The sequence below is a fragment of the Neopelma chrysocephalum genome, unplaced genomic scaffold, assembly GCF_003984885.1.
Source record: "Neopelma chrysocephalum unplaced genomic scaffold, ASM398488v2 Primary Assembly neopelma1_45, whole genome shotgun sequence".
NCBI classification, from domain to species: Eukaryota; Metazoa; Chordata; class Aves; order Passeriformes; family Pipridae; genus Neopelma; species Neopelma chrysocephalum.
In genome coordinates, this window is record NW_020897704.1 from 11714936 (window position 1) to 11739995 (window position 25060).

General features: G+C 39.1%; 1 protein-coding gene across 2 annotated transcripts in view; it reads left to right on the forward strand.

Annotated features, from left to right (window-relative positions):
• The window catches only part of RELN (reelin), a 284032-nt gene that overhangs the window by 169311 nt on the left and 89661 nt on the right, over positions 1-25060 (forward strand). For both annotated transcript variants that reach the window (XM_027679385.1, XM_027679386.1), the window contains exons 11-20: positions 564-709; positions 4652-4803; positions 7801-7913; positions 9486-9694; positions 13375-13503; positions 14636-14745; positions 17540-17606; positions 18564-18797; positions 19413-19574; positions 23732-23968. In XM_027679385.1, the coding sequence (XP_027535186.1) occupies positions 564-709; positions 4652-4803; positions 7801-7913; positions 9486-9694; positions 13375-13503; positions 14636-14745; positions 17540-17606; positions 18564-18797; positions 19413-19574; positions 23732-23968 (1559 nt within the window). The remainder of the gene's footprint in view (positions 1-563; positions 710-4651; positions 4804-7800; positions 7914-9485; positions 9695-13374; positions 13504-14635; positions 14746-17539; positions 17607-18563; positions 18798-19412; positions 19575-23731; positions 23969-25060) is intronic.

Below are 25060 nucleotides of genomic sequence, written 5' to 3' on the forward strand. Positions count from 1 at the left end.
GGACCCCTGGGATTGCTGTATCACAAGATCTAGTTGCCTCTAGAGCTTTTTGTTATGTTATTTGAATTAAATATAACAAATATAGCCTTTTCACTTGTACACTTCAGGCCCAAAGTTTACTGTATGGCAATGCATAGCAATTTTTAACACAGATACCTCTCTGGCAAAAATTATGGCATGGGGATCTGACATGTCTCATAGCACAAAAATCTTATGCCTACAAAACCCCCATAGCAATATTTGATATACTAGTGAAGCTATTTGTACATACAGTTGTTTATGGGCCAGACATAGCAGCAATACTTTAGAACAGAAATAAACACCCAGAGATATGGTGTGTGATTTTCAATGCAAGTACAGTTTTACCATGGTCTGCAGTGGGTTTGTAGGGAAGCAGGTATGAGATCAGAACACAATCGTTGTTGGGGCTGGACAGGAAAGATAAAAGATGACTGTCCATTTTTTATTTAGTTTCAGGCATCAGTAACCTACAGCTCACTCTGAACAGGTCACCTTACAAACCCAATGTAACATCACCTTCCATGTGCTCCTTCTGCCCACAGCATAGCTGCCAGTCAGATGGGAACTCCATCTACTTCCATGGGACAGAAGGCAGCGAGTTCAATTTTGCCACAACCCGGGATGTGGACCTCTCCATGGAGGATGCCCAGGAGCAGTGGACAGAAGAGTTTGAGAGCCAGCCTAAAGGGTGAGTGTTCCCCACCTGTGCAGGGCTCTACACAGATGTGCAGCATCACTCAAGGGATGAGGAAACTGTATGAACAGAGAATAGGATAAATAGCAATACTGTGAATTTTAGGAAGGAAATGAGTCCAGAAAGCCCAGAAGGAACAGTCTGTCCTCAGACCATCCTGTCACTGAAATGTTTAATGAAAAAAGTCATGCTTGTGAATTATGTAGCCATTCTAAACAAGCACATGATGTTGATCTGGTTTTTTTTTCATTCACACTTGACTGTTGTTAACAAACTCATATCCATGTGAAATCAAATTCCTTGACAACTTCATGCCCTCTGTATCGCTGCTGTGAGCCCTGCTTTGCCATGAGAGAGCTCCTGCTTGTGCAGAAACCTGCAGGTGCTGGAGGAGGAGGAGGAGGTGAAGGCAGGACAGATGAAGCAGCAGTCTGTTCTCATCTAGCAGCACCAAGAGCATGGCCATGCCTGCTTGGCAAAAGCTGAGGATTTGGCTGATAATTTACTATTTTTCTTTTGAATATATACATTATGATTCAAAGGGTCCCTGTAAAGCCATATCCAGGGACTGCTGCAAGGCCACTGAAAGTAACAAAGCTATCTAGGACAACAAAATTACTGCTCTTACCAAAACATAGTGAGCCTTTAAAAGATGTGTGTCCTGATAAAGAAGTATCATTTTACATACCTCAGTGTATAAACTCTGACGAAAAGAAAATAACCAACAATGAGGTCTTGATTCCTTTCTATTTAAAAAAAAAGAAGTAAAAAAAAATTAAAAAATCATTAGTTGCTGTAATCCCAGGGCAATGAGAAATGTACACTGTTAATTTATGGGTCTCCACTGAATGTTGATTTTAACCTACAAAGTACTTCAGGTCATTAGCAGCTGATTCAAATGCTGCCTGTGCTGTGCTGAAGGTAAAGAGCATCTTTTAAGAAATACATGCTAATGTGTCCTGTGGACACGTGGTTTATTTGGGGCTTACAGAAAAAATATCCACTGTGAACTCTGTCCCAGTTCTAATAATCAGCCCATGGCAGCAGGTGCTGCTTCAGACAAAGGGAAGAAAATAAGCACGTGTGTGTTGTGTGTTAGGTGATCATGTGTGATACCTCTGAGATGTGTTCTCAGTCTCTTTCCCACCTTGAAAAAAAGCAGGGTGGGAGTTTTGCCCATGGACTTCTGCCCTGTCTGTAGATCTTGTCTCTGCTGGACCAGGTGTTTAGTTAAGCTGAGCTTGGCCACTTGCAGCTCTGGTTAGCAAATACACAATTTCTTCTGAATTAAGAATATTACACTTTCCCTATCATACAATGCCTGGATCCAATTGCAGGTGCCACTGCTCCCTAGCCAGGAGTGAGGAAGGGCACAGCCAGCAGATCCATTCAACTCTCTTATCCTGTGACCCAGCAACCACGTCCTGATCTGCCCCCAAGCCTGCCAGCCCGAAGCCTCATGACTTTTTCTTTTTTTTCTTTTCAAATTTTATTCTATATTAGAAACTTCTGTTATTCAATTGTTCTATAAGAATGGAGATTTAAATTGCATGCAACCATGAATAAACACAGAACTCAGATGTTGCTATGAACTACAAACCCATCATATAAAATTGTCACCTCCGCCGTCCCTCTTTTCAACATTTCTCTGGGGTTTGCTTCTTAGAGAATTTCTCCCTTCTCAGAGCAATATTTCTCCCTTCTTAGAGAAATATTTTTGAATGCTATTTGAGCTATATTCAAACAGTCAGCACTGTATACCTGAGACAGAGCTTGCAGGAAGTTCTCAGCTCTGCTTTGTCATGTCAGCTGGAGCCTGTCAGCTCTCAAAGGAAAGGCAAAAGCATCCCTCGTAAGGGAGAACAAATGGAAGCTCAGGTATAGGGGTCACCACCACTTTACTCTGCACCAAATGCTCTTGGAGGTGAGGGCAGAGGAGCTTATCACTGTTTTTAATAAGGAGTGATTGGTATTTTTGGCACGTGCCACCTAAAGCAGGAGGTTACATGGATAGGGGTTGCTGTTGTAAGTACCACACATATTTCAATATGCCATTCTGCTTCTTTTTAATTGCATAAATTAGAGCCTCATCCTAAAAGTAGACACATCCCCACATCAGGCTGCCTTTGTCTCCAGCAGGTGTATTGCTGCTTTGGACCTCCACATCCCGTTGGTCTAGTTTAGCTGCATATATTTTTCTATCACCTGTTCTGTAGAGAAAAAATTCGAGTCATGTGATGGATAAATTAATTCAAAATGTTAAATCAGGCCATGACCCAGGATCCTTCTTTATTTGTCCTTACTGACAGTGTGTTGATATATTTCTACTAAAATGCCAGCTTTTTTTAAAGAGGTAGAATTCTCTGGTTTTCATTTCTGATGCTGCCTAAAAGGAGAGGATCCCTGGAAACATCCATGATCTGCATCATTCATGACCCCAAGTTGTTTTGTGGGTCACTACAGAGAGTGTTTTAATTGAGCTAAATAGAGCATACAAAAGATCAATGGAGCATTGTGAGATTTTGTTGTGTAAGTTAAAGTAGACACAACTGCTTAATTCTGTACTTGCCTTCAACCCAGGAGACCCATTTTAAAAATTGTGTTTCGATTATATTGCACATTACCTTTAAAAAAACTGTGCCACAGAATTAGGGTTAGATTAAACTGTGCTTCCATTAAAATATTTATGTTTATATCATAAAGCTTTTCAGTGATGTTAAGCTCCCTAATTCCTGTGTAGATGACTGACAGTTTTAAAGCAGGATTTCCAAACAGACATGTTGCTGGTCTGTCACAGCTTAGGTCAGTAGGGAAACTGGCAGCTTTAAAGTAGATCCTAGAAATGCATTTTGAAATAGTTGGAATGGTCAAACTAATAAATAGACTGTTTAGTTCTTGAAATGGCAGTTTTTGAAATTGTCATGTGGCACATAACTGCTAGAGATAGTTTCTGCTGAAAGGAGACAGGAAAAGGCTCTGCCTTCCCACAAAGGTTTCTGAACTTCCTTGTTTTCTCATTCCTCCTCAATCATCCTGAATAGTTAAATGACTGGATTATCAGGATTTAGTAATTCTAAATAATTTCATTGTTTTACCAGCCTTATAATACTTAAATACTTTATGATTAATTAATTTAGTTTGACATGAATAATAATAATGTATCAGACCAAAATAATGCACGTTTTCAACAGTTTCTAGTATTTCAAAATATTGTAATCGAGTTTTGAAGTAACCAATGCTTTCATGATGAAAATGTATTTTCAACATAAAATGTTTAATTGGAAAATTCTGCAACAGCTCTTTTAATTATCACTGAATAAAAATAAGATAAAATGTTATACAGAAAAACTGAGAAAGATCATATCATCACATATTAAAAACACAACAGTCTTTTTTTATACTCTGTTCATGTGTTAGTTAAAAACTGTTACCCTAAATGCTCAAAAAGATGAAAAGAGAGCATTTTCAGCTATTTTCTACATATTTAATATCTCTATAGCAGATATGGTGGACATGTGCCTTTTCAAGTTTCATTGATCTATAAACCTTATATTGTGCAAAATGGAGCAGAGTGCAATTAAATTTTAACTATTTTAATGCCAGAAAAAATAATGAAGGTGATAGAACAACACAACACTCCCTTTTTGGTAATAGCATTCATTAAAACCTCATTTTTCAGTAATTCATGCTTTTCTGCAAATTTCTTTAAGATATTTACATTAACTTTGCTTTAGTTGAGTCAACTGAGTTTAAAAGCTAATATTGAATATGTAAGTAATGTCATAGGAATCACATTTGAAACACTGTGTTTTTTGTCCTGTGTAAGAATAGAAACAGCTGCTTTTCTATGTACAAATGAACCCACAGAACATGCTTTGTGTGAGTTTATCAGTAATGTGCTGCTGCATATTCTCCACCTATTGTTGACCTCTGCAGGTGGGACGTATTTGGAGCCGTCATTGGTACTGAATGTGGGACACTGGAATCTGGCTCAGCTATGGTATTCCTCAGAGATGGAGAAAGAAAAATATGTACTCCATACATGGACACTACAGGTTATGGGAACTTGAGATTTTATTTCAGTATGGGTGAGTATAAATTCCTAATGTAATACAAGTTGTGAAGTATGTGAAATTTAAGTTGTGCAGTGTGCATGGAACTGTTTTAAATACTCCTTCAAAGAAGATAGCACTGATTTGTGACTGTGATGCCCATGAGGATGTAAGACTGGCCACTGCTGGTCAGATGGAGTCCACCCTTCTGTATGTCCATGCAGATGGACAAACATGGTGAGCACACAAATAGGTCTCCCAAAAATAGTCTCCCAGATGACACTGACTTGCAGATGGAAACCCTTTTGAACCAGACAGGGCACTCTGGGTTTAGTAGTCCTTGGTGGGCTTTTCTTCCATGGATTTATCCAGCCATTTTTTTGGCTGAGATAAACATTTAGGTTTGGGTTAAGACAGTTTAATATAGAAGTTACATGAAGGTATGTGCATGTAAGATCAGTGTCTGAACTTCCTTTATAGTTAGAGGAGTTGTGGTCAGTACTATTGCTAGAAAAATCCATTCAGCTCACCATGAGACAGCTGTACCAGCTGAGCAGCTTCCTGGAGTCAGACTGTGGATCTCCGTTGTTATAAAGGCACCTTAAGCACCTGGTGCACACACAGGCCTGTGTTCACTCTTGTTCAGTCCTCAGGCAGGATTTGTCACACAAGCACTGGTTATTGTTGCCACTTGAGTTAACCAAGCACATCTGAGACATTAGCACAAGGCTGGCAGTTGTAACTTGGGACTTGGGGGAGAGTGACAGCCCTGCTGTAGTGGCAGGTAGGTGAGCCAGGCCCCTCCACAGTGCCTAAATGATCCTTGGTACTAATGTTTAATCAACTGAACCTGCCTACTGTGCCCACAGCTCCATAGTTTAAATAATTCTCATATGAAGAAGCATCTTCTTGTCTTGTATATTCTAATTTCACTCAGTGCCCCTTAATCCATCATTAAGATGGTCATATCTTTGCCATCCTTACCCCACCATAGAGGTTTTATAGGTATCTGTCATATCCTCCTGCAGTCATATATATGTAGACCCTGGTGTTAAACCATCAGAGTCAAGAGAGTTGCACCTGAGGATGAGATAGGATTAGCACAGAGGTGGGACAGCCTTACCTAGTTGAACCCACAGAACAGTTTCTGCTCAAAAGCTTTTACTCCATTCATAAACAATTCCTCTGATAATGTGTTGGCCCAGGGTGAGATTCACACACAGTGTGCTACAGTCTTGAAGGAGGTATGGTCTACATGAAAAATGCTGACATGGTGTTAGCAACATCTGTGGACCTCCCCTGTTGGGGCAAAGTGCAACCTCCGTCATTTACCAGGGCTAAGAAAGCAGCCAGGAACCAACCTGTCCTGTCACTTCCCCTCCCTGCTGTTGTTGTCAGAGCAACTTCACTAGTTTGGTGTTGCAACAGACCAAAATCCCCATAAACATGGTAGTTAACACTCACAGGGTTTTTCCAGAACTTTTATTTTGCACATAGAGGAAGTTGCATGAGGTTATTCTCTCAACACCATGTTTGGAGGACCTGAGGATTTTTGCTTAAAAGCGAATAATAGAATAATAAAGGAGGAAGCAGAGAATAAACCTGTGACCTCCACAAGCAACCTTCTGTATCAACAAGAAAAAACACACTTTATTTAATGAGGGGAAAACCTGATGTTGTTGTCCTAAATTGTTGCACATCTCCTCTGTGTTACATGAATAATGAATAAAGCACAGGAAAAAGAGGATGCTTTTTCTCAGTTCTTCCAAACATTGCAACACCTGCAACAAAAACAGGAAAGAAATTTTGTCAACCTTCTGAACTTAGGAGAAAAGTTGTCAGCAGATGTAGGCACAAAGGATAGTGGGATGTTGTTTGAAAAATGTATTCTGTGTGTACTTTTAAATTAAATAAATAATAGTTTAAACATTCAGGCAAGGAGATTTGAAAGAACACATGGATGTTCCTTATTACAGTATAAAACATATCAGAGATGCACATCTAATCCAGTTCTCTGGACTGCTCTGCCTAGTCCATTACAAGAACTGGTTGTCTGTAGTGAAAAAAAGAAGAGAAAGTGTTCCAATATAGACAACCTTTCTACTTTGAAGACTTTTCAAACTCTTCCTCATCCTGTTTTTGATTTTGTTTTTATTTTTGAGGGTTTTTTTAGTACATGCAGTACCCATAGTGTACTAAGGAAATAGAGAAATTATGTTTCCTGTTTCAAACAGAGGAATTTTTTTTTTAAAATTTCTTTTTCAGAACACGAAATTAGTATGACGATATCCATCTTGTATCTATAATGCAGGATTAAATGCTTGCATTTGGCAATTAATCCATTCTTTCAGAGAAGGTTAATCAGTGTTTTGGGTTCTACTGCTATGAAGATATTTCAAATGCTGCCCTATTCCAGTGAGGCAAGCATGCCACACGTTTTGTGTGGTACAATAGATTCCATCCATCCATCCATCCATCTGTCCGTCTGTCCATCCATCCCTCTCTCCCTCCCTCCCTCCCTCCATGGTGTAGACAGCAGGAGCAGCACAACAAATAAGGCACACAGCATTTCCTACTTAGAACAAGTTCTCAGCTGCCAAACTATCAGCTGAGAAGTATTTAAGAGATTGTCACATGCCATGTGTGTGACTGCATGAAATGTGAGTACTAAATAACAGTTTACTGATTAGAACTCAAAAGCAGAGCATTTCTATGTAAATAGGATTTAAAGCACACAGATAGAAGTATTGCTTTGGGCACAGCATTTTCTATTAAATTTTTTTTGATAAGCTGATTAAAAGAGGTACTTGAGGTTTTCATAATTGTCAACCTCCTTGATCTCTGGCATGGTGTATCTGATCAAATAATTCCTATACACTGTGTCTTTAAGGCTGGTGTTCTTTTGTTTCAGATCCTAAGTTAAATAGCATCTGATTGTAATTATTTTCATAATTATGGCTGCATAATATGATTCCACTTTCTAATAACAAGGCTTCAATTAATTTTTTTCTCACTCAAATGTGTTTTGTACAGGGGGAACTTGTGATTCTGGAGAATCCCACGAAAATGATGTCATACTTTATGCCAAGATTGAAGGCAGGAGGGAACACATACCTCTTGATACCCTGACCTATGCTGCTTACAAGGTAAATCATCATAAACAAAGCAGGTGGATGGGATAGATATCATTCTCTTTTCAATATTATGTGTTAAATTCCACAGGGACACTCAAACGTGACCTTCCCAAGCGCATAAATCATGTGCAGATCTGGGAGCAATCGGGTGCCTTTACAGCCAACACTGCAGTTATTGCTGGTTATTCCAGCCCCAAGCAGGACTGCAGTGTTGGCTGGGGATGAGGTGACAGGAAACAAGCAATGGGCAAAAGTTATCAGTTTTCAGCTGAAAACTTCAGTGATAATGTCTGCTCACAAATGATTACTCCTGTCTCCACCCAAGTCACAGTTTGGTACTCAGGAGCTGTGTCCTGAGGGGTTCAGTCTTCCTGGGGTCAGTGGCTGGGGGAGGGTCTGCAGTGATGTGGGCGTGGGCATGGACTCAGCCATGGGAGGCGGCTGCTGACCCTGTGCACGGGCAACATCTCCTCTGCCGACAGTGCAACCGCCTTCCAACCACGTCCACCACTCTGAGGCAGGACTATAAAGACCTTGAACTTGCTGTCAGGATCCTTCCTGTCTAGGGCATGGAAGCACTTAGACCATGTCTATCCTGAGTAACCCAGCCCTGAGGTCTCCTTATTCTGCTGCTGTGAAAGAGAAAGCAAAATTTGGTATTTAATACATGTACACGGGGATGTTCCAGAGCTTGAAATGCAGTATGCTTACATAGTGTGAAGGAAATTTGTTGGTAAAGATGCAGCTAATTTCAAGCACAGGTCTGTGTGCATTTTTCCTGTTACTATAGCATTCAGAAACCAAATATTTACAGTAGGATTTGGCCTGTGTTTGGTTGAGTCACTTGCATTGTTTCATTGTGTGTGGCTTCCCTCCTTGCCTGCTTCTGTGTGAAAGACAGGGTAGAACTTTTGTAAACGAAGGAAGCTGTAATTGTAAAATAATAAAAAATTAATTGGGGAACTTGGTGCGAGATAGGATCTGAAATTACACTAAATTCATTGTGGAAGTTTTTTTAGAACAGGCAGTTTTAAAGCTGACATCCTCTTTTGACATAATAAAGTTCTAATTACATTGCTTTAGGACAAAGGCTAAGCTTTGTAAAGCAGTGCTTTCATATATTTCAGCAACATAACATCCTCCCCACATATGCCTGTGAACTCATGCTGTTACTCCATTCTCATGTATTCAGACTAGACATGGCACTACCTTGTGTTTGCTTCTGTGAGCTGTAAGGCTCCAGGACAATCATATTCTATTACCAGCTGAAGCTGACAATGTAAACTAGCATTTTTCAGAAGACAGAAGGGACAATCTTTTCTACCGTGTCTTTACAACCAGACAATCTGATCCCTCTAAGGTGATAAGTAGCACTGGTATCCAGATTGGTAATACCTATGCACATAATAGCAAATTATTTTAGTTGGGATCTTGTGTAGAAAAAGGTGGCTCAAAGAGTTAACAAAGTGAAGCAAGGAGAGAGAATAGCACATGTTTGGGTCAGCACAACTGAAGTTGCTTTTTTATTTTAAATGGTACCTTTTGACCTTTTTTAATTTATCTAAGCCTTATTTTCTTTTAAAGGTTCCATCTTTGGTTTCTGTTGTCATTAGTCCGGACCTGCAGACTCCTGCAACCAAGTTTTGCCTGAAGCAAAAGAGTCACCAAGGCCACAACAGGAATGTCTGGGCTGTGGATTACTTCCACGTCCTTCCGGTGCTCCCTTCCACAGTGACTCACATGATCCAGTTTTCTATCAATTTGGGTTGTGGAACTTATCAACCTGGTAACAGGTACAACTGGAGAGATCATTCTTTTGATTATCAACTTTCCAGTATAATTTGGTTTATAAAATCTATATGGGAGTTTGGAAATCTTTTTTCAAAGATTTCCCATTAATAATGACAAATATAAGCTGCTCAAAAGCTAATGTTTCTCCTGATCTCTACAGGCCCAAATTTATGTATCTAATGTGCAATGAGGAGCCAATAAATAGCTTTCCAGGTCAAAACTAGTCCTCTATTCTGAAATATGGTCATGATTTCAGAGGGACTTTTTCTTGAGTTTCTAAGGAATATGAGATTTGCCTCTTAATACTGTGTAAGGGGGAAAATAATAAAGGCAGCAGCAGAAACCTACCCTGCTGACCTCTCAGATTACTGATGCCACAAGCATATCTAGTTCTTGTAAGACTGGTTATAAATGGCCCTCATCTTAATGACCATCAATGTGAAGAGCTCACTGTCTGTAGATTGGCCACAGAACTCTTTTTGGCTTCACTTCTTCAGGACATTCAGTGTGAATTTTTCCATGAAGTGAGAGGGAAAAGGAAAGAAGGGAGTAATTTGCAGCTCTGTGTTTTATAGCCATAGAAATGTTTGTTGAAAGGGACCTTCACAGGTTTTCTAATGAAACCTGATGCTGCAGGTGGGACTGTTACCGGCATAGGTCAGACATGGCTTTGCCTATCCATGACTTGAATGGATAGATACAGTGCTACATCTCTAAATGACCTGCTCAAGTGAAGAAGTGTTTTCTAATGTCCAGTATAAAACTCTGAAGCAATGTCTGTATGGCCATTGTCCTTTCTACTGTGTCTGACACTACTGAGGAGAATTTGACTCCAATTTCCTTGTGAGTGCCCTCTGCACCATCACAGGATGCTGCAGCTCACCCCTCCTTGCCAGGTGTGGTGGTTTGAAAACTCCCAAGGATCTAATTTTTAAGTTCAAGCCCCCCTCCCACAGTCTGCCCCTGTGAGAGGGTTTAGTGATGGTATGGACTTGATATCTTTTTCACTTCATGTGGAGAGTTTTCAGACAAAACACAACCATCCGTTATTGGGGGAAGGGAAAAATATTTACAAAGGTTTATTTACTCACACCTATATACATATATTTACATTGAATTAAATTCCTCTTTTCCTTCAATAAAAGTCCAAGAAGGAAAGAGAAAAGTCTTTCTGTCACTGCACAGGCCACAGTTCCTTTGTTTCAGTTTTTTTGTGGCACTGGTTAGTGTCCTTCATTTTCCTCAGGCAGCAGATTTAAGTATGGCAGTCAGGATTTTGGTTCTTACTTTGTGGAAATTTCAACCCCGAGCCCGAGCCTTCGGGGGATTTCCTTGTAGATCTTCACTCCTCTTGGGGTAGAACATTGAAGGCAGCTTTCAGTTCAGTCTTACCAAAGCTCCTTTGCTCTGTCTCAGCTTCCCAGCATGATAGAAGCAGCAGCAGCAGCAGCAGAGGGCACGGCCACCTCCCCCGTGTTCCATCCTGGCTCAGCTCTCAGAATAAATCCGGGTTTCTTGGCTCCTTTGTCTCACTCTAGCTGCTGCTGCATTTTGGGACTCCCTAAAGGTTTGGAAGTCCACCCCTCCTCTTCAACAGGTCTCTGAGTTTTGGGAAATTAATACAGTCTTACCCCAAAACAGCTCTGTTGAGTTTTCCTCTGTTTCGTTGCCAGCTCTCCCTCCTGCAGGAACATGTTATCTTGTTGCTACTGGCTATCTTTTTGGCTCTCAGCCATCGCTGTCTCTGTTCAGGACTGCTCCCCTGCCGCTTTCAATGTTTTCTGCTGCTGCTGACAGTAAGGAAATTCTCCCACCTCTTGATTACGGGACCCGGTCCAGCTTTGACACTACACCGGGTCTCTCGTAGCCTCAGCTGGGGCTGGGGGCTCTTGGCCCCCAGAGGGGGCTCACTGGCCCCCTGCTTCCTTGTGGTTCAGATCATGGCTACCAACCTACTAAAACTACTTCACCACCTTCTCTTCCGTTGCTGTGGGTATGTAATTTCCGTAGGGCGCATATGAACCTTTGATTGGTCTAGTATTATCAGTGGGACAAACCATTACTGCCCCAGAGAAAAGGTTTTTCAAACCACCACACCAGGCTGAGCAAGCTAGCTCCTCAGCCCATGCTAGCTTGGTGCTCCAGGCCATGGACATCTTGCCTATCCTCTGCTCCAGCTCTCCAGCTTCTTAATAGCCTTCTTCAAATAGGGGACCCAAAACCAAACTGCCCACTTTCCCTCTTTCCTTATGTACATGTGAGAATATTTATCTTGATATTTTATGAGGATTAAGTTACTTTACATTTTCCAGAGTTGAGAGTCTGAAGTTAGAGACTGTAAGTGCTTTCACATCCATGTCCCATTGCATCTAGTTCCAACTGGAAAGAGCTGCATTAGCATTGACAGTTCCAGCATCCATGCAGGGTAACAGAATTCAAGGAGCAGCAAAAATCAAGGCATTGCACTCATATTTGATAGAAAGTGAAGGCAGCAACGTTTTCCTACATGAAAAGTGAAAACTTTGCCTGTAAACACTCCGGGCCAGTAAACATGTTATATAAAGTTTCTGTCTTAGTCGGTTATCTGATGGAGAGTGGTATATACTTCAAAAGATTAACATTCTTCCTTCACTAAACTATTTCTGAAGAAGTGACCTTCTTCATAACAAAAGAAGTACTAGGTCACCATTTTCCCTATTTGTATTTCCCAAATACTGCAGTATTTCACATCTCCTGGTCTACAGCATTATTCATAATGCTTTCATTACTGCAAATGTGAGAGACTCATACTGAATATATGCAGTAAATATGACCCTCCAAGGTATCACTACAGTTAAATCTGAAATAAATTAGTCAAAACCTCCATAAACCATTTTAATACACACATATAATATCATAGGGATGGTACATTTAAATAAAGTAATATTGTCAGCAAATTTCCATAAAAAGAAAAAGTCAGAATCCAATAATTTAATATTGAGGAGATGAATTATGATTTTTATAATTTTCCACTGGCATTACTTAAAATAAAACAGAATATTACAGCTAATTATATGGAGCAAATTACAAGAGTAATTCAGTAAAATACTAAAACTGTAATAAATCAAGCACTATATTACTTTTTCAAGGTCTTCGGAATGTAAAGCATCTAAGGATTTCCTTATACTTGTAGGCTGTAAACAATGTTGGGGGGGGTTTAAACCAGGAAAGAGCCAGCTGGTGCATGAATAACTAGTGGTTTTTTGCCACCTTCTGCAGGTGTAATGGTTAGCAGTTGGCAGTTATAACTGTCCTGTGCTCACATGATGCTACCTAGCTCTGATTAATCCAGATTTTCTCCTCATATTTGAAACTATTTGAGTCTGAAATATAAAAGTAAAGTCAGCTCATTTAACAGCAGTAGCATTAAAACACTGGCTATATGGTGCCCAAATAAGAAGTGTGTTTAGAAAATCCTCAGTCTATAGGCTACCCTTGAGGTTTTTAAACACTCAGGTTTGTTTCATGTTTGCATTTTCAGGACTTTTTGTATTCAAAGTCTGCTTAAAATTATTTCATGTTTCCTAATCAGTTATTAGGAATAGCTGATTGAGTGGTTTCTCAGTGTTGGTACTTCTACTATGAGATCTATGCCAGGTAGCCTCATGGTGTCTTTCTCTTTCTCCTTCAATGTGTTAACCAGTGTCAGCTTGGAGTTTTCAACCAACCATGGTCGCTCCTGGTCCCTGCTCCACACCGAGTGTTTGCCTGAGATATGTGCTGGGCCTCACCTCCCCCACAGCACCATCTATGCCTCTGAAAATTACAGCGGGTGAGTGTGTTCTCTGCAAAACTGAGATGCAAGATTAGAGAAGTGAATAATAGGTGACAGAAGAAAGCAGCAAAGCACACAACTCCTTGTCATCTTTCTTTTTTTGACTAGCTGAGGACAGCAAGGAAAGAGTGTTCTGGGCTCCCTGGCTGCCCAGTAATTAAATTTGAAATGTATGGGGGTGCCTCTGTGGTATAATATTATTTTTTTGATGCTAAAGATAAATGACAAAAAAACCCCACCTGTGGGCAGCACGTTGGTAATGAGAAGAAAAGTTTTATCTTGTTAAAGCCACAGAGTTTTCTTCTTAGTCAGAGGAAACATCAGTCAAAGCCGTGTTTACATCCTCAGACACCTTTACTCACTTGGAATCCCAATACGGGGTTACCATGAATCACATCCTCTGTACTTCTGCAGATAGAGATTGTTGTTAGTGTCACTTTCTTATATTAGCCCCTCTTAGTAGTAAGTCTCTTCTCTACTGTTCTCACTGAAAAATAAACTGTGACATCTTGCTGCATAGCACAAAATCCGTGTCTATCCTTCTGTATCCCGACTTCCACAGACACTTCAGAGCAGCAGGTATGACTATGAGAAGAAAGTGTAGTTGAAGCATTGCTGTGATCTGATGACACCCCCCCCGCATCATTCCCGTACAGTTTTCATAGGAACCATTATCCCTGGTGTGTGTAGGAAGTGTGGCCCCCATGGATAATGATGGCCCAGACCACAGCAGGCCAAATCCTCTGCACCACTTCTTACCCGCAGAGGGTTTCCACCAAACAGAGTTGAGTCATACTGAAAGGTTGCAATTTAGGAGATACTCATTGTGATGGAGAAGCAAAGGAGGTTAAGGTCTTTGCTGACTTCATGCATTCCAATGGGGGAAAAATGGCTAGGTTTTATAAGATAATAATTAATATTCACATATTGTAAGAAAATATCATGGGCCATATTCTTCTTTTTTATTTGTATTTTCTAAAGCTGCCATAAATTCATCCTTCATTTGAATAAATATTAAAATTAGAACATCTCACAAAGCTTCCAGTATACATAAACATATCTGCAAAACCTACAGTTGCTTAATAACTATCAGTGTAAAATGCTAGAGCCTGTGTTATATGTATTTCAGGTGGAACCGAATAACTATTCCCCTTCCCAATGCTGCATTAACAAGTGACACCAGGATTCGATGGAGACAAACAGGACCAATCCTTGGAAATATGTGGGCAATCGATAATAGTTAGTATTCTTATCCATGATCATGACAAATCAGAAGAGTAAATTTTTTATATGCTGCTCTGTGTAAACATATTTTCCACAATCATGAGCCAATGAATTTACAGTTTATTAAATTCTTTTTCTGCTTATCTGCGCTTGGTAACAGGTACATTTTGAAGCTAGAGGGAAATTCTGCCATTTGAAAAGACAATAGCCTAGTAGATTACCTTTCTTTCTTTCTTTTAATTGAATGCTTTCCAGGTAAAGATATTGGTGGCAAGGGCTTAATATAACATTTCCTCTGTCTGCTTAGTCCTAATTACATAATTAGATACTACACTGGCTATTAAGGACATGTAGTGCACCAGCCTTAGCAGCAGGTACAGCATTTGGGACATATTTTTCCTTCTGAACGTAGAAGACCACCTTCAAGCAACGCTGCCACCAAAACAATGACAAAACTTTTACATTGTTTACAGTATCTTTGGAGGAAAGTACCATCTGTTTTAGGGAACTGTTCTTCTTTTAGGAAATTATTTTCCACATACCTTTTTTTAAAAGATTGGGAAGAGCTAAGAGGAGCTTATATTGATCCATATATTTATAAAACAATGCGGGGATAACCAGGACCACAATTAAAAGAAAATACTTTAAAGCACAGAAAAAGTATTTAGGAACACAGGATAAAATGTGTGACAGGCAGAAATAAGCATGATCAGCAAGGCTAAGTATGAGAAAGTGCAGTCTTTTTAGCTTGCTTGTTAGCCTTAAATGATTTGGGACTAAGTAAACTACATCCAGAATTCATTTGGTTAAGTATGTGAAATATGTAATTTAAAGATTTACAGTGAGGTACAATAGTCTATGAAATTTTGTAGTGATTCCCAGTAAGGTTTGATATGGAGCCTGGGAATGGTAAATAGTTACATTTTGCAGAATCCTTAAAACAGATTTATGCCTAGTTTTGAAAAGAAAATCCTTGAAGCAGATAAGGTAGTGCCACAAAGGGAAGTTTGTCACTAAAAGTCATGAAAATTGTTCTCTTAATCATATTAATGGGAAGTAGCATCATCTTGACATCTGGATATTAATGCTTGTCTTTAGAGATGAGATATACATCAAAAAGAAATTTAAATTAAGGGAAAATGTAGGTATGTAAGCATAAAAGATGTCTGTGAGTATCTGCAAAGATGAGTTGCTACCAAAGAAAATGTAGACTTTAAGTGTTGGAGACACTCATGAGATGTTCACAGAAATGAGAAGATTAAATCAATCTAAGGATACAAATTCTTTACAAAAGGACAAAACAAGATTCTGAAGATCATTGACAATTCATTTATCCGCACTGCCTTTGCTTGTAGAACAAAATACAATTCCATCAAAGGATGCTGTGTGCTCCAGTGTGTACCATGTCAAAAAGGGTTTTACAAAACCTCTGCCTAAAAAGTGCCTGCTCTGAATTTGAGGTGCAAAACCACTATATAGGAATCAAGTGAGGTTTTGAATGCCTCCTTTGTTAGATACTATGACACTCAAGCCTTAACGCTGTATTGTAGGGAAAAAACCATAAATATTGGCAATCCACTCAAATTCTTGAAGAGAGGAAGGTTTTCAAGAATTCAGTACTCTGACTTTTAGCTTCACAACTGTTTCCTATGTGAATTAAGTTTTAAATGAAATTTGGAAGCTGGCCATCTTTTCAAAACACTGGGAAAATGCCAATTTCCATAAAGTTTTTTTATTTTGAATGACATCATTACATCTTTAACCCTTCTACTTTTACCACCCCCTCAAAAAGACCTCAAAATACACAAATAAATCAAACAGACAGAACAGAATTTTTGCACCCTGAGAGGTGAGAAAATCTAGAAATCACATGAAATCTGATGAGGAGTTATAGGGAGTAGCTAACAGAGATTTAGCGTGCGTCTGCCAGGGAGAGCTGATGCTGCCGTGATGCAACATCATGAAGCTAGGAAACGGAATAAGTACTGCTTGTTATAGAATTGATGGCTATTCCTTCCAAAAGTCACAATGCAAGCGGATAACTCCAAGTAATAGGCAGTCTTCAACAGAAAAAGTGACACTGCTCATGGTTCAGGCCTCTAATCATATTGTATTAAATAAAACTGCCCACAAGTTATGGCTTTTCTTTATAGTAGTGCAAGGGATTATACCAAGATTTGCTCATCTATCCATCATTCATATTTTTCACAATATATCAACATTGTCAATTAGGAGTAATTGGAGGAAGATAAAGTAAAAGAGTAAAATAAGTTTGGTGTATTTTTGAGCACATAGGATTTGGAATTTTATTCCATTTAAAATAATCAGTGAAAGAGTATGTATTTAACTATATTTAATAGTTACTTAAGACATCAGGGCAGGTTCCAATTCCCATAAGTACAGTGAAGTATGTACACTTCAACGAGAGAAGCACTGAAACATTTTTAAAATGTCATTGGAATGTACCAATATATATATATTGGATTACATCTCCAAACTAAGATGAAGGGAAGGCTAGAAAGTGGTCAGTGCCTAACAGATCATCTGATCTCCTTTCACAGACTTAGAAAAACCAGGTACATTAATTAAAACAGCACTAATGTCTCCAGCCTCAGATAGACATTACCCTTTAATTAATAAATTATCCCAGGCTATCCTTGACACAGCCAAACACATTTTATCCTTTTGTAGACCTTTTCCAGGTAGTGGAATTAAGATAAATACAATAACGGTATATTTTCTTGTATTTGTCATATTATGTTTATGACATAACATAACTCTTAATTTAACTGATTTCTGTTCTCTGCAGTTTATATTGGTCCATCTTGCCTTAAATTCTGCTCAGGTCGAGGACAGTGCACTAGAAATGGCTGCAAGTAAGTTTTATAATTCAGTACTTGTATTCAATTTCTGCCACATAGTTCACTCGGTGATGTGAAAGTTGAAGTGATTTTCATTTCAGTCCTTGCTTTTTTAGATGACTAAATATAAAACTAGCATAGCCCCCAGAATGCCTAAAGCTCACTGGAGAGCTAAAGATCAATCTTTCTAAACAGCAGCATGTTTAATACTTTTTTTTTATTATTTTTTTTGCTAGAGAATCTAACTTCCAGTTCACTTTAAAATGGGCTACAGAGAAGACTTTTATGTCAGTGATGCATACTTTATACTGGTTTTAGAGGTGATTTGGAATTGTATCACTTTTATATTAAATGGTGGGAAAGAATCACAATTTTAATAGTTCTAATATCCCATAACCTAACATACCTCAAGGACAGAAGATCAGCACTCCACTTTTTTCTGGTAGTCTGGCTGTTAAAAGGGTTCCACTCTAAAAAGTAAAAATGTGCTTCCTCAAAACTGGTAAGCATATTCTAAATATTGGTGTAACTACTTTTAGGTATTAACAAGAGTGTGAGCCATGTGACATTCTGTTTTGTTACTTAATTTCTTGTAGTCACACCTAGCAGTCTACAGACAAAAGCAAATTCATCATATTACATATGAACGAACAACTGTAAATTATGTCAGCAGGTTTTTTGTTCCAAAAATGAATAAAAATATTTCTGCACTGTGTTATGTGTAGATTGGTGGGGTGTTCCTAACTATGTTTTTTTTTAAATTGTAAGAGGAAGTACTACTGAAAAGAAATCATTGGCTATGCACCACTTTACCTAAGTAAAGTTCAAAGATGTTGTTGGGCCTTATATTTTGAGAGGCACCTTGTAGACATCTTCAGTTCATGAACAACTGCAGCCACGGTGTTGGTTTGACAACCAGCCACTTGAAAAGATGGGTCATTAGTTATGCTCTTCAATCTTCTTCACCCACAGGTGTGACCCCGGCTTTTCTGGGCCAGCGTGTGAGATGGCGTCGCAAACCTTTCCTATGTTCATCTCAGAGAGCTTCACCAGCTCCCGCCTCTCCTCCTACCACAGTTTTTACTCCATCCGGGGGGCTGAGGTCAGCTTTGGCTGCGGGGTCCTGGCCAGTGGCAAGGCCCTGGTCTTCAACAAGGACGGGAGGCGCCAGCTTATCACCTCCTTCCTTGACAGCTCCCAGTCCAGGTGAGAGGGAAAGAGGAGTAATGTGAGGCAAAGAAATTGGGGAGCCCCTCCCCTTCCAGCTACAACTTTCTGTATTATTAAGCTGATTGTTTTAGGAGGAAAAAAAGCTTTTAAAAGACTCCTAGTTCCATGTTTTAATGGCAATTTCATAGACTTGCCTTTTTTCCTCCTGCTTTGTAAACAACAGAGCCCAAAATAGACTGCAGGGGAGTTATCATACAGCTTGGATGGAAAATATGAAATGTTAATATCAAACCTGAGTGTCAAAGCCAAGTGCTAATTAATTATTTATAGGTTGTGTTTATTTGACAGCTTGTGGCAGCTGATTAGATCCATTCACTACCTCTCCCTCCCCTTCAGTGCCTAATAAATAATTAAATGCTGTAATGATTGGCATTTTTTTAACTATACGTGCCACATTGCATTACTTGACAGTAAAAACAAATCACACGAACAAAACCCCATAACTGATATTTATCAAAATTTGCCCAGATTAAGAAGATCTGAAAATAACCTGGTTAGGGGGAAAAAAAAAACCAAACAACAAAACCCCAAACCAACAAAAAAACGGTATGCAAATCATAGCCTACAAATATTTGTGTAACTCTGATCCAGGTTCCTGCAGTTCACACTACGCCTGGGCAGCAAGTCAGTGCTGAGTACCTGCAAAGCACCTGACCAGCCCGGGGAAGGGGTACTGCTGCACTACTCCTACGACAACGGGATTACTTGGAAACTCCTGGAACACTACTCTTATCTCAACTACCACGAGCCAAGGTATGTGCATAACTATTGTGAGGAGTGTTCTCTACGTGCAGTCACTGTAATGCAGAGACTAAGTACATGATGCAAGAGTGAGTGAAGAGTTTCTATCGCACACCAAAACTTACCACTATTCCTTAAAATTTTGCAGTTGTTTTAGACATTTTGTCATTCTGTAAAAACGAATGCATGGATTTAATGGCATTCAAGTCTCAGGTGATACGACAGAACAAGCTGAGGCAGTGCGGGATGAAGGATGGAAATGTACTTGTGGGAAATAGGGGCATATCTCTTGCCACGGAAGCAGCCACTTGTAAAGAAAAATTAACATAAATTATTTGTAGCTTTGAAGCCATAGATACCTTCACTACACCATCCTCTGGGATTAGGAGTTTGCAGGCAGCACAGGACACCTCAGACAAAATCTGACTGTGAGGGTCTCTCCAGGGAAACTGCACCTGTGCCATTATGAAGGCGATTGCATGACTTCATGGCTGTGCCAGTGCCTGTGGGTTGGGCTCAGTGCCCTGGGAGGGTCTGCTGGTGACTGTGCCTGGGAATTGCACAAATCAAAAAGAGGTTAAACAAAGATCTTATCTCATCTAGTAGCAACTATGTTCGGTGTCAGATTAGAGAGGAATGTCTCTCGTATTTAGAGGAGGTGTTCTTTACCACTACATTTGTGAGACCACCCCAGAGGTCTCTATGAGCACACCTGTACCGAAAACTCAGAACAACCTGTGCTGGATCTGTGCAAACCCACTCAAACCTGGCAGCATCCACCTTTAATTAGGAGGGTGCTCCTAATTAAAGTTGATGCTCTGCAAGGGGGCACAGGAGAGTCAGAACCAACAGTGACATTACAGGACTCGTTCCAGCAAGTCCATTCCTGCCCAAGGGTGGCTTTGACCTGGGTATTGCCCCATGTCTACTTCTCTACCCTCCACTGAGTTCAAAGAAAACACCTGACTCAGCCCCAGGGGTGCAACTGTAAATAGCCTGCAAGTCACTTTATTTACTTGTAACTTTCATTATTTATATTTATTGAGCTCAGGTCAATGCTCTTACAAAAAAAAAATTAGATTTCCACATCTTTTCAATAACTCAGTACAAAACTGCAGTATACAAAGTGTGATTAAGAATATTCTGATGGAAAAAAAACTTGTAACATTAAAAGTATTTCCTGGGAGCTATAAGAAATATTCAAAAATCAGAGAGAAGTGACTGTATTTAGTAGAAGTGTAGTGTATACTTCAATTTCTGAAGTTTTAAATGTTTCCAAAGGAAAGATGCTACAAATGGGAACACTTATAAGTCTTCTTCAAATTTTTCTTTGCTTTCCTTTATTATAGTTGCATATATATTTTATGTGGCCATGTTCCTAATTCTTAGACTCAAGATTACATCTGTAGAAATTATATTTCCCTAAAGGTTTTTAATATATAGCACTATGAAATTTTTATAACAAAAAGGAAAATACACATTCCAGTGACTGATTTTAATGAAGTTTAAGATATAAATGTAATAAATGATATAAATGCCATAGACTTTTTTGCTTTTTGAGGTTAGCTATGAAACACAATTTCCATTGTTCTGACAGGGCAAAGAGCTAAGTACAACATACACAGGTTAGAAAGGTTTTGCCATGGGATAGATATATAGTCCACTCTGGGTAGGTAGAAAAATGACAGACATACAAACCTGAAGATAGATAATGCTGGCAATAATTATGATAAAGAACATGAAGAAAGCTTCACCTTTTCATATTATGTTGTCTGAAAATATCAGCATTTTTAGAAACATAGATGGACTGCTGCAAAGTTGGCAATCAGTCTGTATCCAGGAATTTAATTAGTCTTCAGTCATACAAAAAATAATTACACATTTAATGTTCTGCTGAAAAGGTGCATTTAATCTGCTAACATTTGACAGCTGCATTTTTCTTCTGAGCAGAACAGCGGTGGCTTTTCAATATTAGGTATGCGCATAGCTTGAAAGAATGAGATCAGAGCAAAGGTCTCCCAGCTGGTTTTTAAGAAATCTAATGGTGGCTGCTAATGTTAGTGGGCACACTTTTCTTCTCTGCAGCAGAAGAGTCATTAGCAGGAATTCCCCTCCCTCTCCATCTATCTCCAACAAATCAAAGCCAGATAGGAGTTTTTACAACTGCAGATGCAGCCAGGTTCTGCATACTAACATATGTGCCATACATGATGGTTTACACCTCCATTTTTAAATTGCATTAGCTTAGTCCCCTGGGATGAGAAATTTATTTTAACGTGTTAAATATTTTAACACCTGATACATGTATCAGTGGTGTATGTCATGATTTAGGATTTTCTGTATATTACTGTCAGTGAGAATTAATGTCCATGTGGGTGAGCTTATGAGAGTTAAGAGGGAAAGGAAGATGCAAGCATCAGAGGCAGCCACCTGAGGTGCAGGCATCAGAGGCAGCAGAGAAATATGTCCAGGATTATAGCAGAGCATTAGCTCATACAAGTGCCAAGTGCTTCACAGCACCCACTGGATACAGTGCTTCTCCTGGCCAGGGTACCCACTTTCCTCAGGTTCACATGGATGACAAAATCATTGGTTCCTTTTAGCATCAGTAGCAATCTAGTGTCATTTGTGCCTCTAAAAATTAACCCAAAAGGTCATCAAGTTGCTTCTTATTAGAGAACCCTTGGTAGAAAAGAAGTCCTTGTAGTTTATTCATATCAGAGAGCAGTGAGGCTTGGTCTTTCTCCTAGAAGGGTATGAAGTCATTCAAGCATGTTTGAGTGTAAAGGAAATGTATCCACCACACATAAAAAGTGTGTACAGTGCTGGTTCCGTGCCACAGAGATACAGCAGCTGTCACCTCTGGCTGTCCCTAGACACTGCTCTCTCCAGCCTACAGAGAGCAGAAAGCTCCTAGAAATGCCAGGCAGGACTTTTTGAGCTCTTCCCAACTATTTGGCCAAGCCATTTGATTTTTTTCTGGTTAATGAATTAATGTATTCTTTTTTAAAATGAATGTAACATTAAATAACAGTATTATAAGGTTACTCTTTACAAGGACAGTGTAGCAAGACACTTTTAGGAGTGTGGTTTTGCACTAAGAGCACCACAGGCCCAAGACTCTTTCGTGTGCAGAGAATAAAATATTACAACAGGCAGCTTATAAAGCCTTAAGTCTAAAAAAATTGATGCTAAAAAATAAAAAGATGCTTCCAGTTTACCCAATTTATCATTTTATCCACATTTCCTCTAAGAGAGAAAGAAAAATATCTACACGATGAGCTTGCTGAAAACCCTTTTGCCAGCAAATGTACCCCAATGGAGACAAATGTCCCTGTTGCCAGTCTGTCTCACAGTTGACATGGCTGTGTGGGGTACCATGGTCCTAGTGATTTATGGAGCTTTCAAGAAGGTATCATTGCTGTGGCAATTAATGCATGCTCCCTGCTGCAGTGTTACGATAATTACTCCTGGAAATTAGATATTACTCTTAATTTTCTTTGCAGTTTGTCAATTCTACTTTTGTTGACATAGCTGCCATGACAAATCAAATGACCTTGCATACCAGAAGCACCTGGGACTCACCTCCAGTTGCAGCTCTGTGCAGCTACAGAAGTGTCTGCCATTAAAGACTATACATAATCACACTGTCTGAGAAGATGAACTTTTTCCATCTGAATGTGGCCATTTACAGGAGTGGGTTCTTCTAGGACAAGAGCACCATGGACATGATGTCAATGCTGTGCAGGAACTAGCACAGATGTTTAGAAGATGCATGTCTTCAGATCAGGATAAAAGCCACTGAGTCTGAGAAAATGGAGCTGGAATTCTTAAGTTCTTGTCAGTTGATCATTCCTTTGTGAATTTGCACCTCTAAGTTTACAGAGAGCCCCACAGTAGCAGCAAAATTTACAAAATGAGTGGAAACTCTTTATGGTTGCTTTTGCACTTGGCTGTTTTTCAGTAAATACATTGATTACCAAGAGAACTAACAATTCCCCTGTCCCTGTCACTGGTAGCAGCTGTACCAGTAGATGCTACAGTATTTTTGGACTGAATCTAACCTATGATTTTTTGGGTCATTAAGAAAAAAATTACTCTAAAACACAACCCCATAGAATTACTACAAATGGCAAAACTCTCAATAATAATTTTGTTTTGTTTTCCAGAATAATTTCAGTGGAGCTGCCTGAAGATGCAAGACAGATCGGCATTCAGTTCAGATGGTGGCAACCATATCACTCTTCTCAAGGCGAAGACGTGTGGGCAATTGATGAAATTATCATGACCTCTGTGCTTTTCAACAGCATCAGTCTAGACTTCACCAACCTAGTTGAGGTCACACAGTCTCTGGGATTCTACCTGGGAAATGTTCAACCTCACTGTGGACACGACTGGACTCTTTGGTGAGAAACACGTATTCTTTTCTCTTCTACTTTTGTTTTCCTTGTCTATTCATCCTGCTAAGAATCAAGTAACTGCTGCAAACGAGTCATTCCAGTAGCTATTCAGAGTAATTTTTTCTCATCCTCACATTATGGACAAAAATACAGTTGCTAATCTAATTGCAATTAGCAGTTAGCTTTTACACCCCATTGCACAGACAATGTTTAATGGGAACACTGAATGTAGCATTCTTTTCCCACAAAATAAAGAACGTTCTAATAGAAAAAAGAAATTATAAATTTTTCATAATCTTCACTTAAAATCCAGTCAGGTTAACACAGGTACGCAGGTAATGAAATTATCTGTTAAGTACAGACTCTGAATATTTTCTAAGTGATGTTCAGATTTGTGTATATAGCCATTAGATTACAATCCAGATAGGAAAGGCAGCAAAATGTGGGCAGAATAACATTAGCCATTTGTAGTTATTTTGTCTGGTAATATATCCATTTAGTCATTTACACTGTGATCAGCATTATGACATATTGCAATTAGGCCTAAAATATGCTGTGTATTTAGAAACAAAAGCAAGGAAACATCACCTACCCCAAAGAAAATAAAGGCAAGAAAAGAAAAAAGAAGTGAAAAACAAAGAAAAAAATTTGTTAGTATTGCATAAAAATAAGTGGTTTTAGTAAAACATTAACATGCTTCACAAAAATAAAATTCTGGAGCACACAAGTGTAACATTTGGAATTAATACAAAGGAAGTTCAATTTAAAATCTGTGTTTTGATTAAAACCAAATAACAGTTTCATGCTAGTTTGATCAACCTATAAACCCAGGATAGTTTTAATTGGCATAGATATATTTCTTTGGAGAAAGTACAATCACAGTAATTATGGAAAACCTCAAGAAAATATAAATAATTTTAGTGTCCCCGTGGACACTCAGAGAAACACTGTTGGAATTTTATTAACAAGTTTCTCTGAGCAATCTGATTTGACTTTCTGATCATCTGTCAAACTAAAAGGAATTGGCTTAGCAGTAGGAACAACACCGAATGTGTTCTAGCGCTGATAATGAGGCAGTAGAAGCACCATTAACCACTT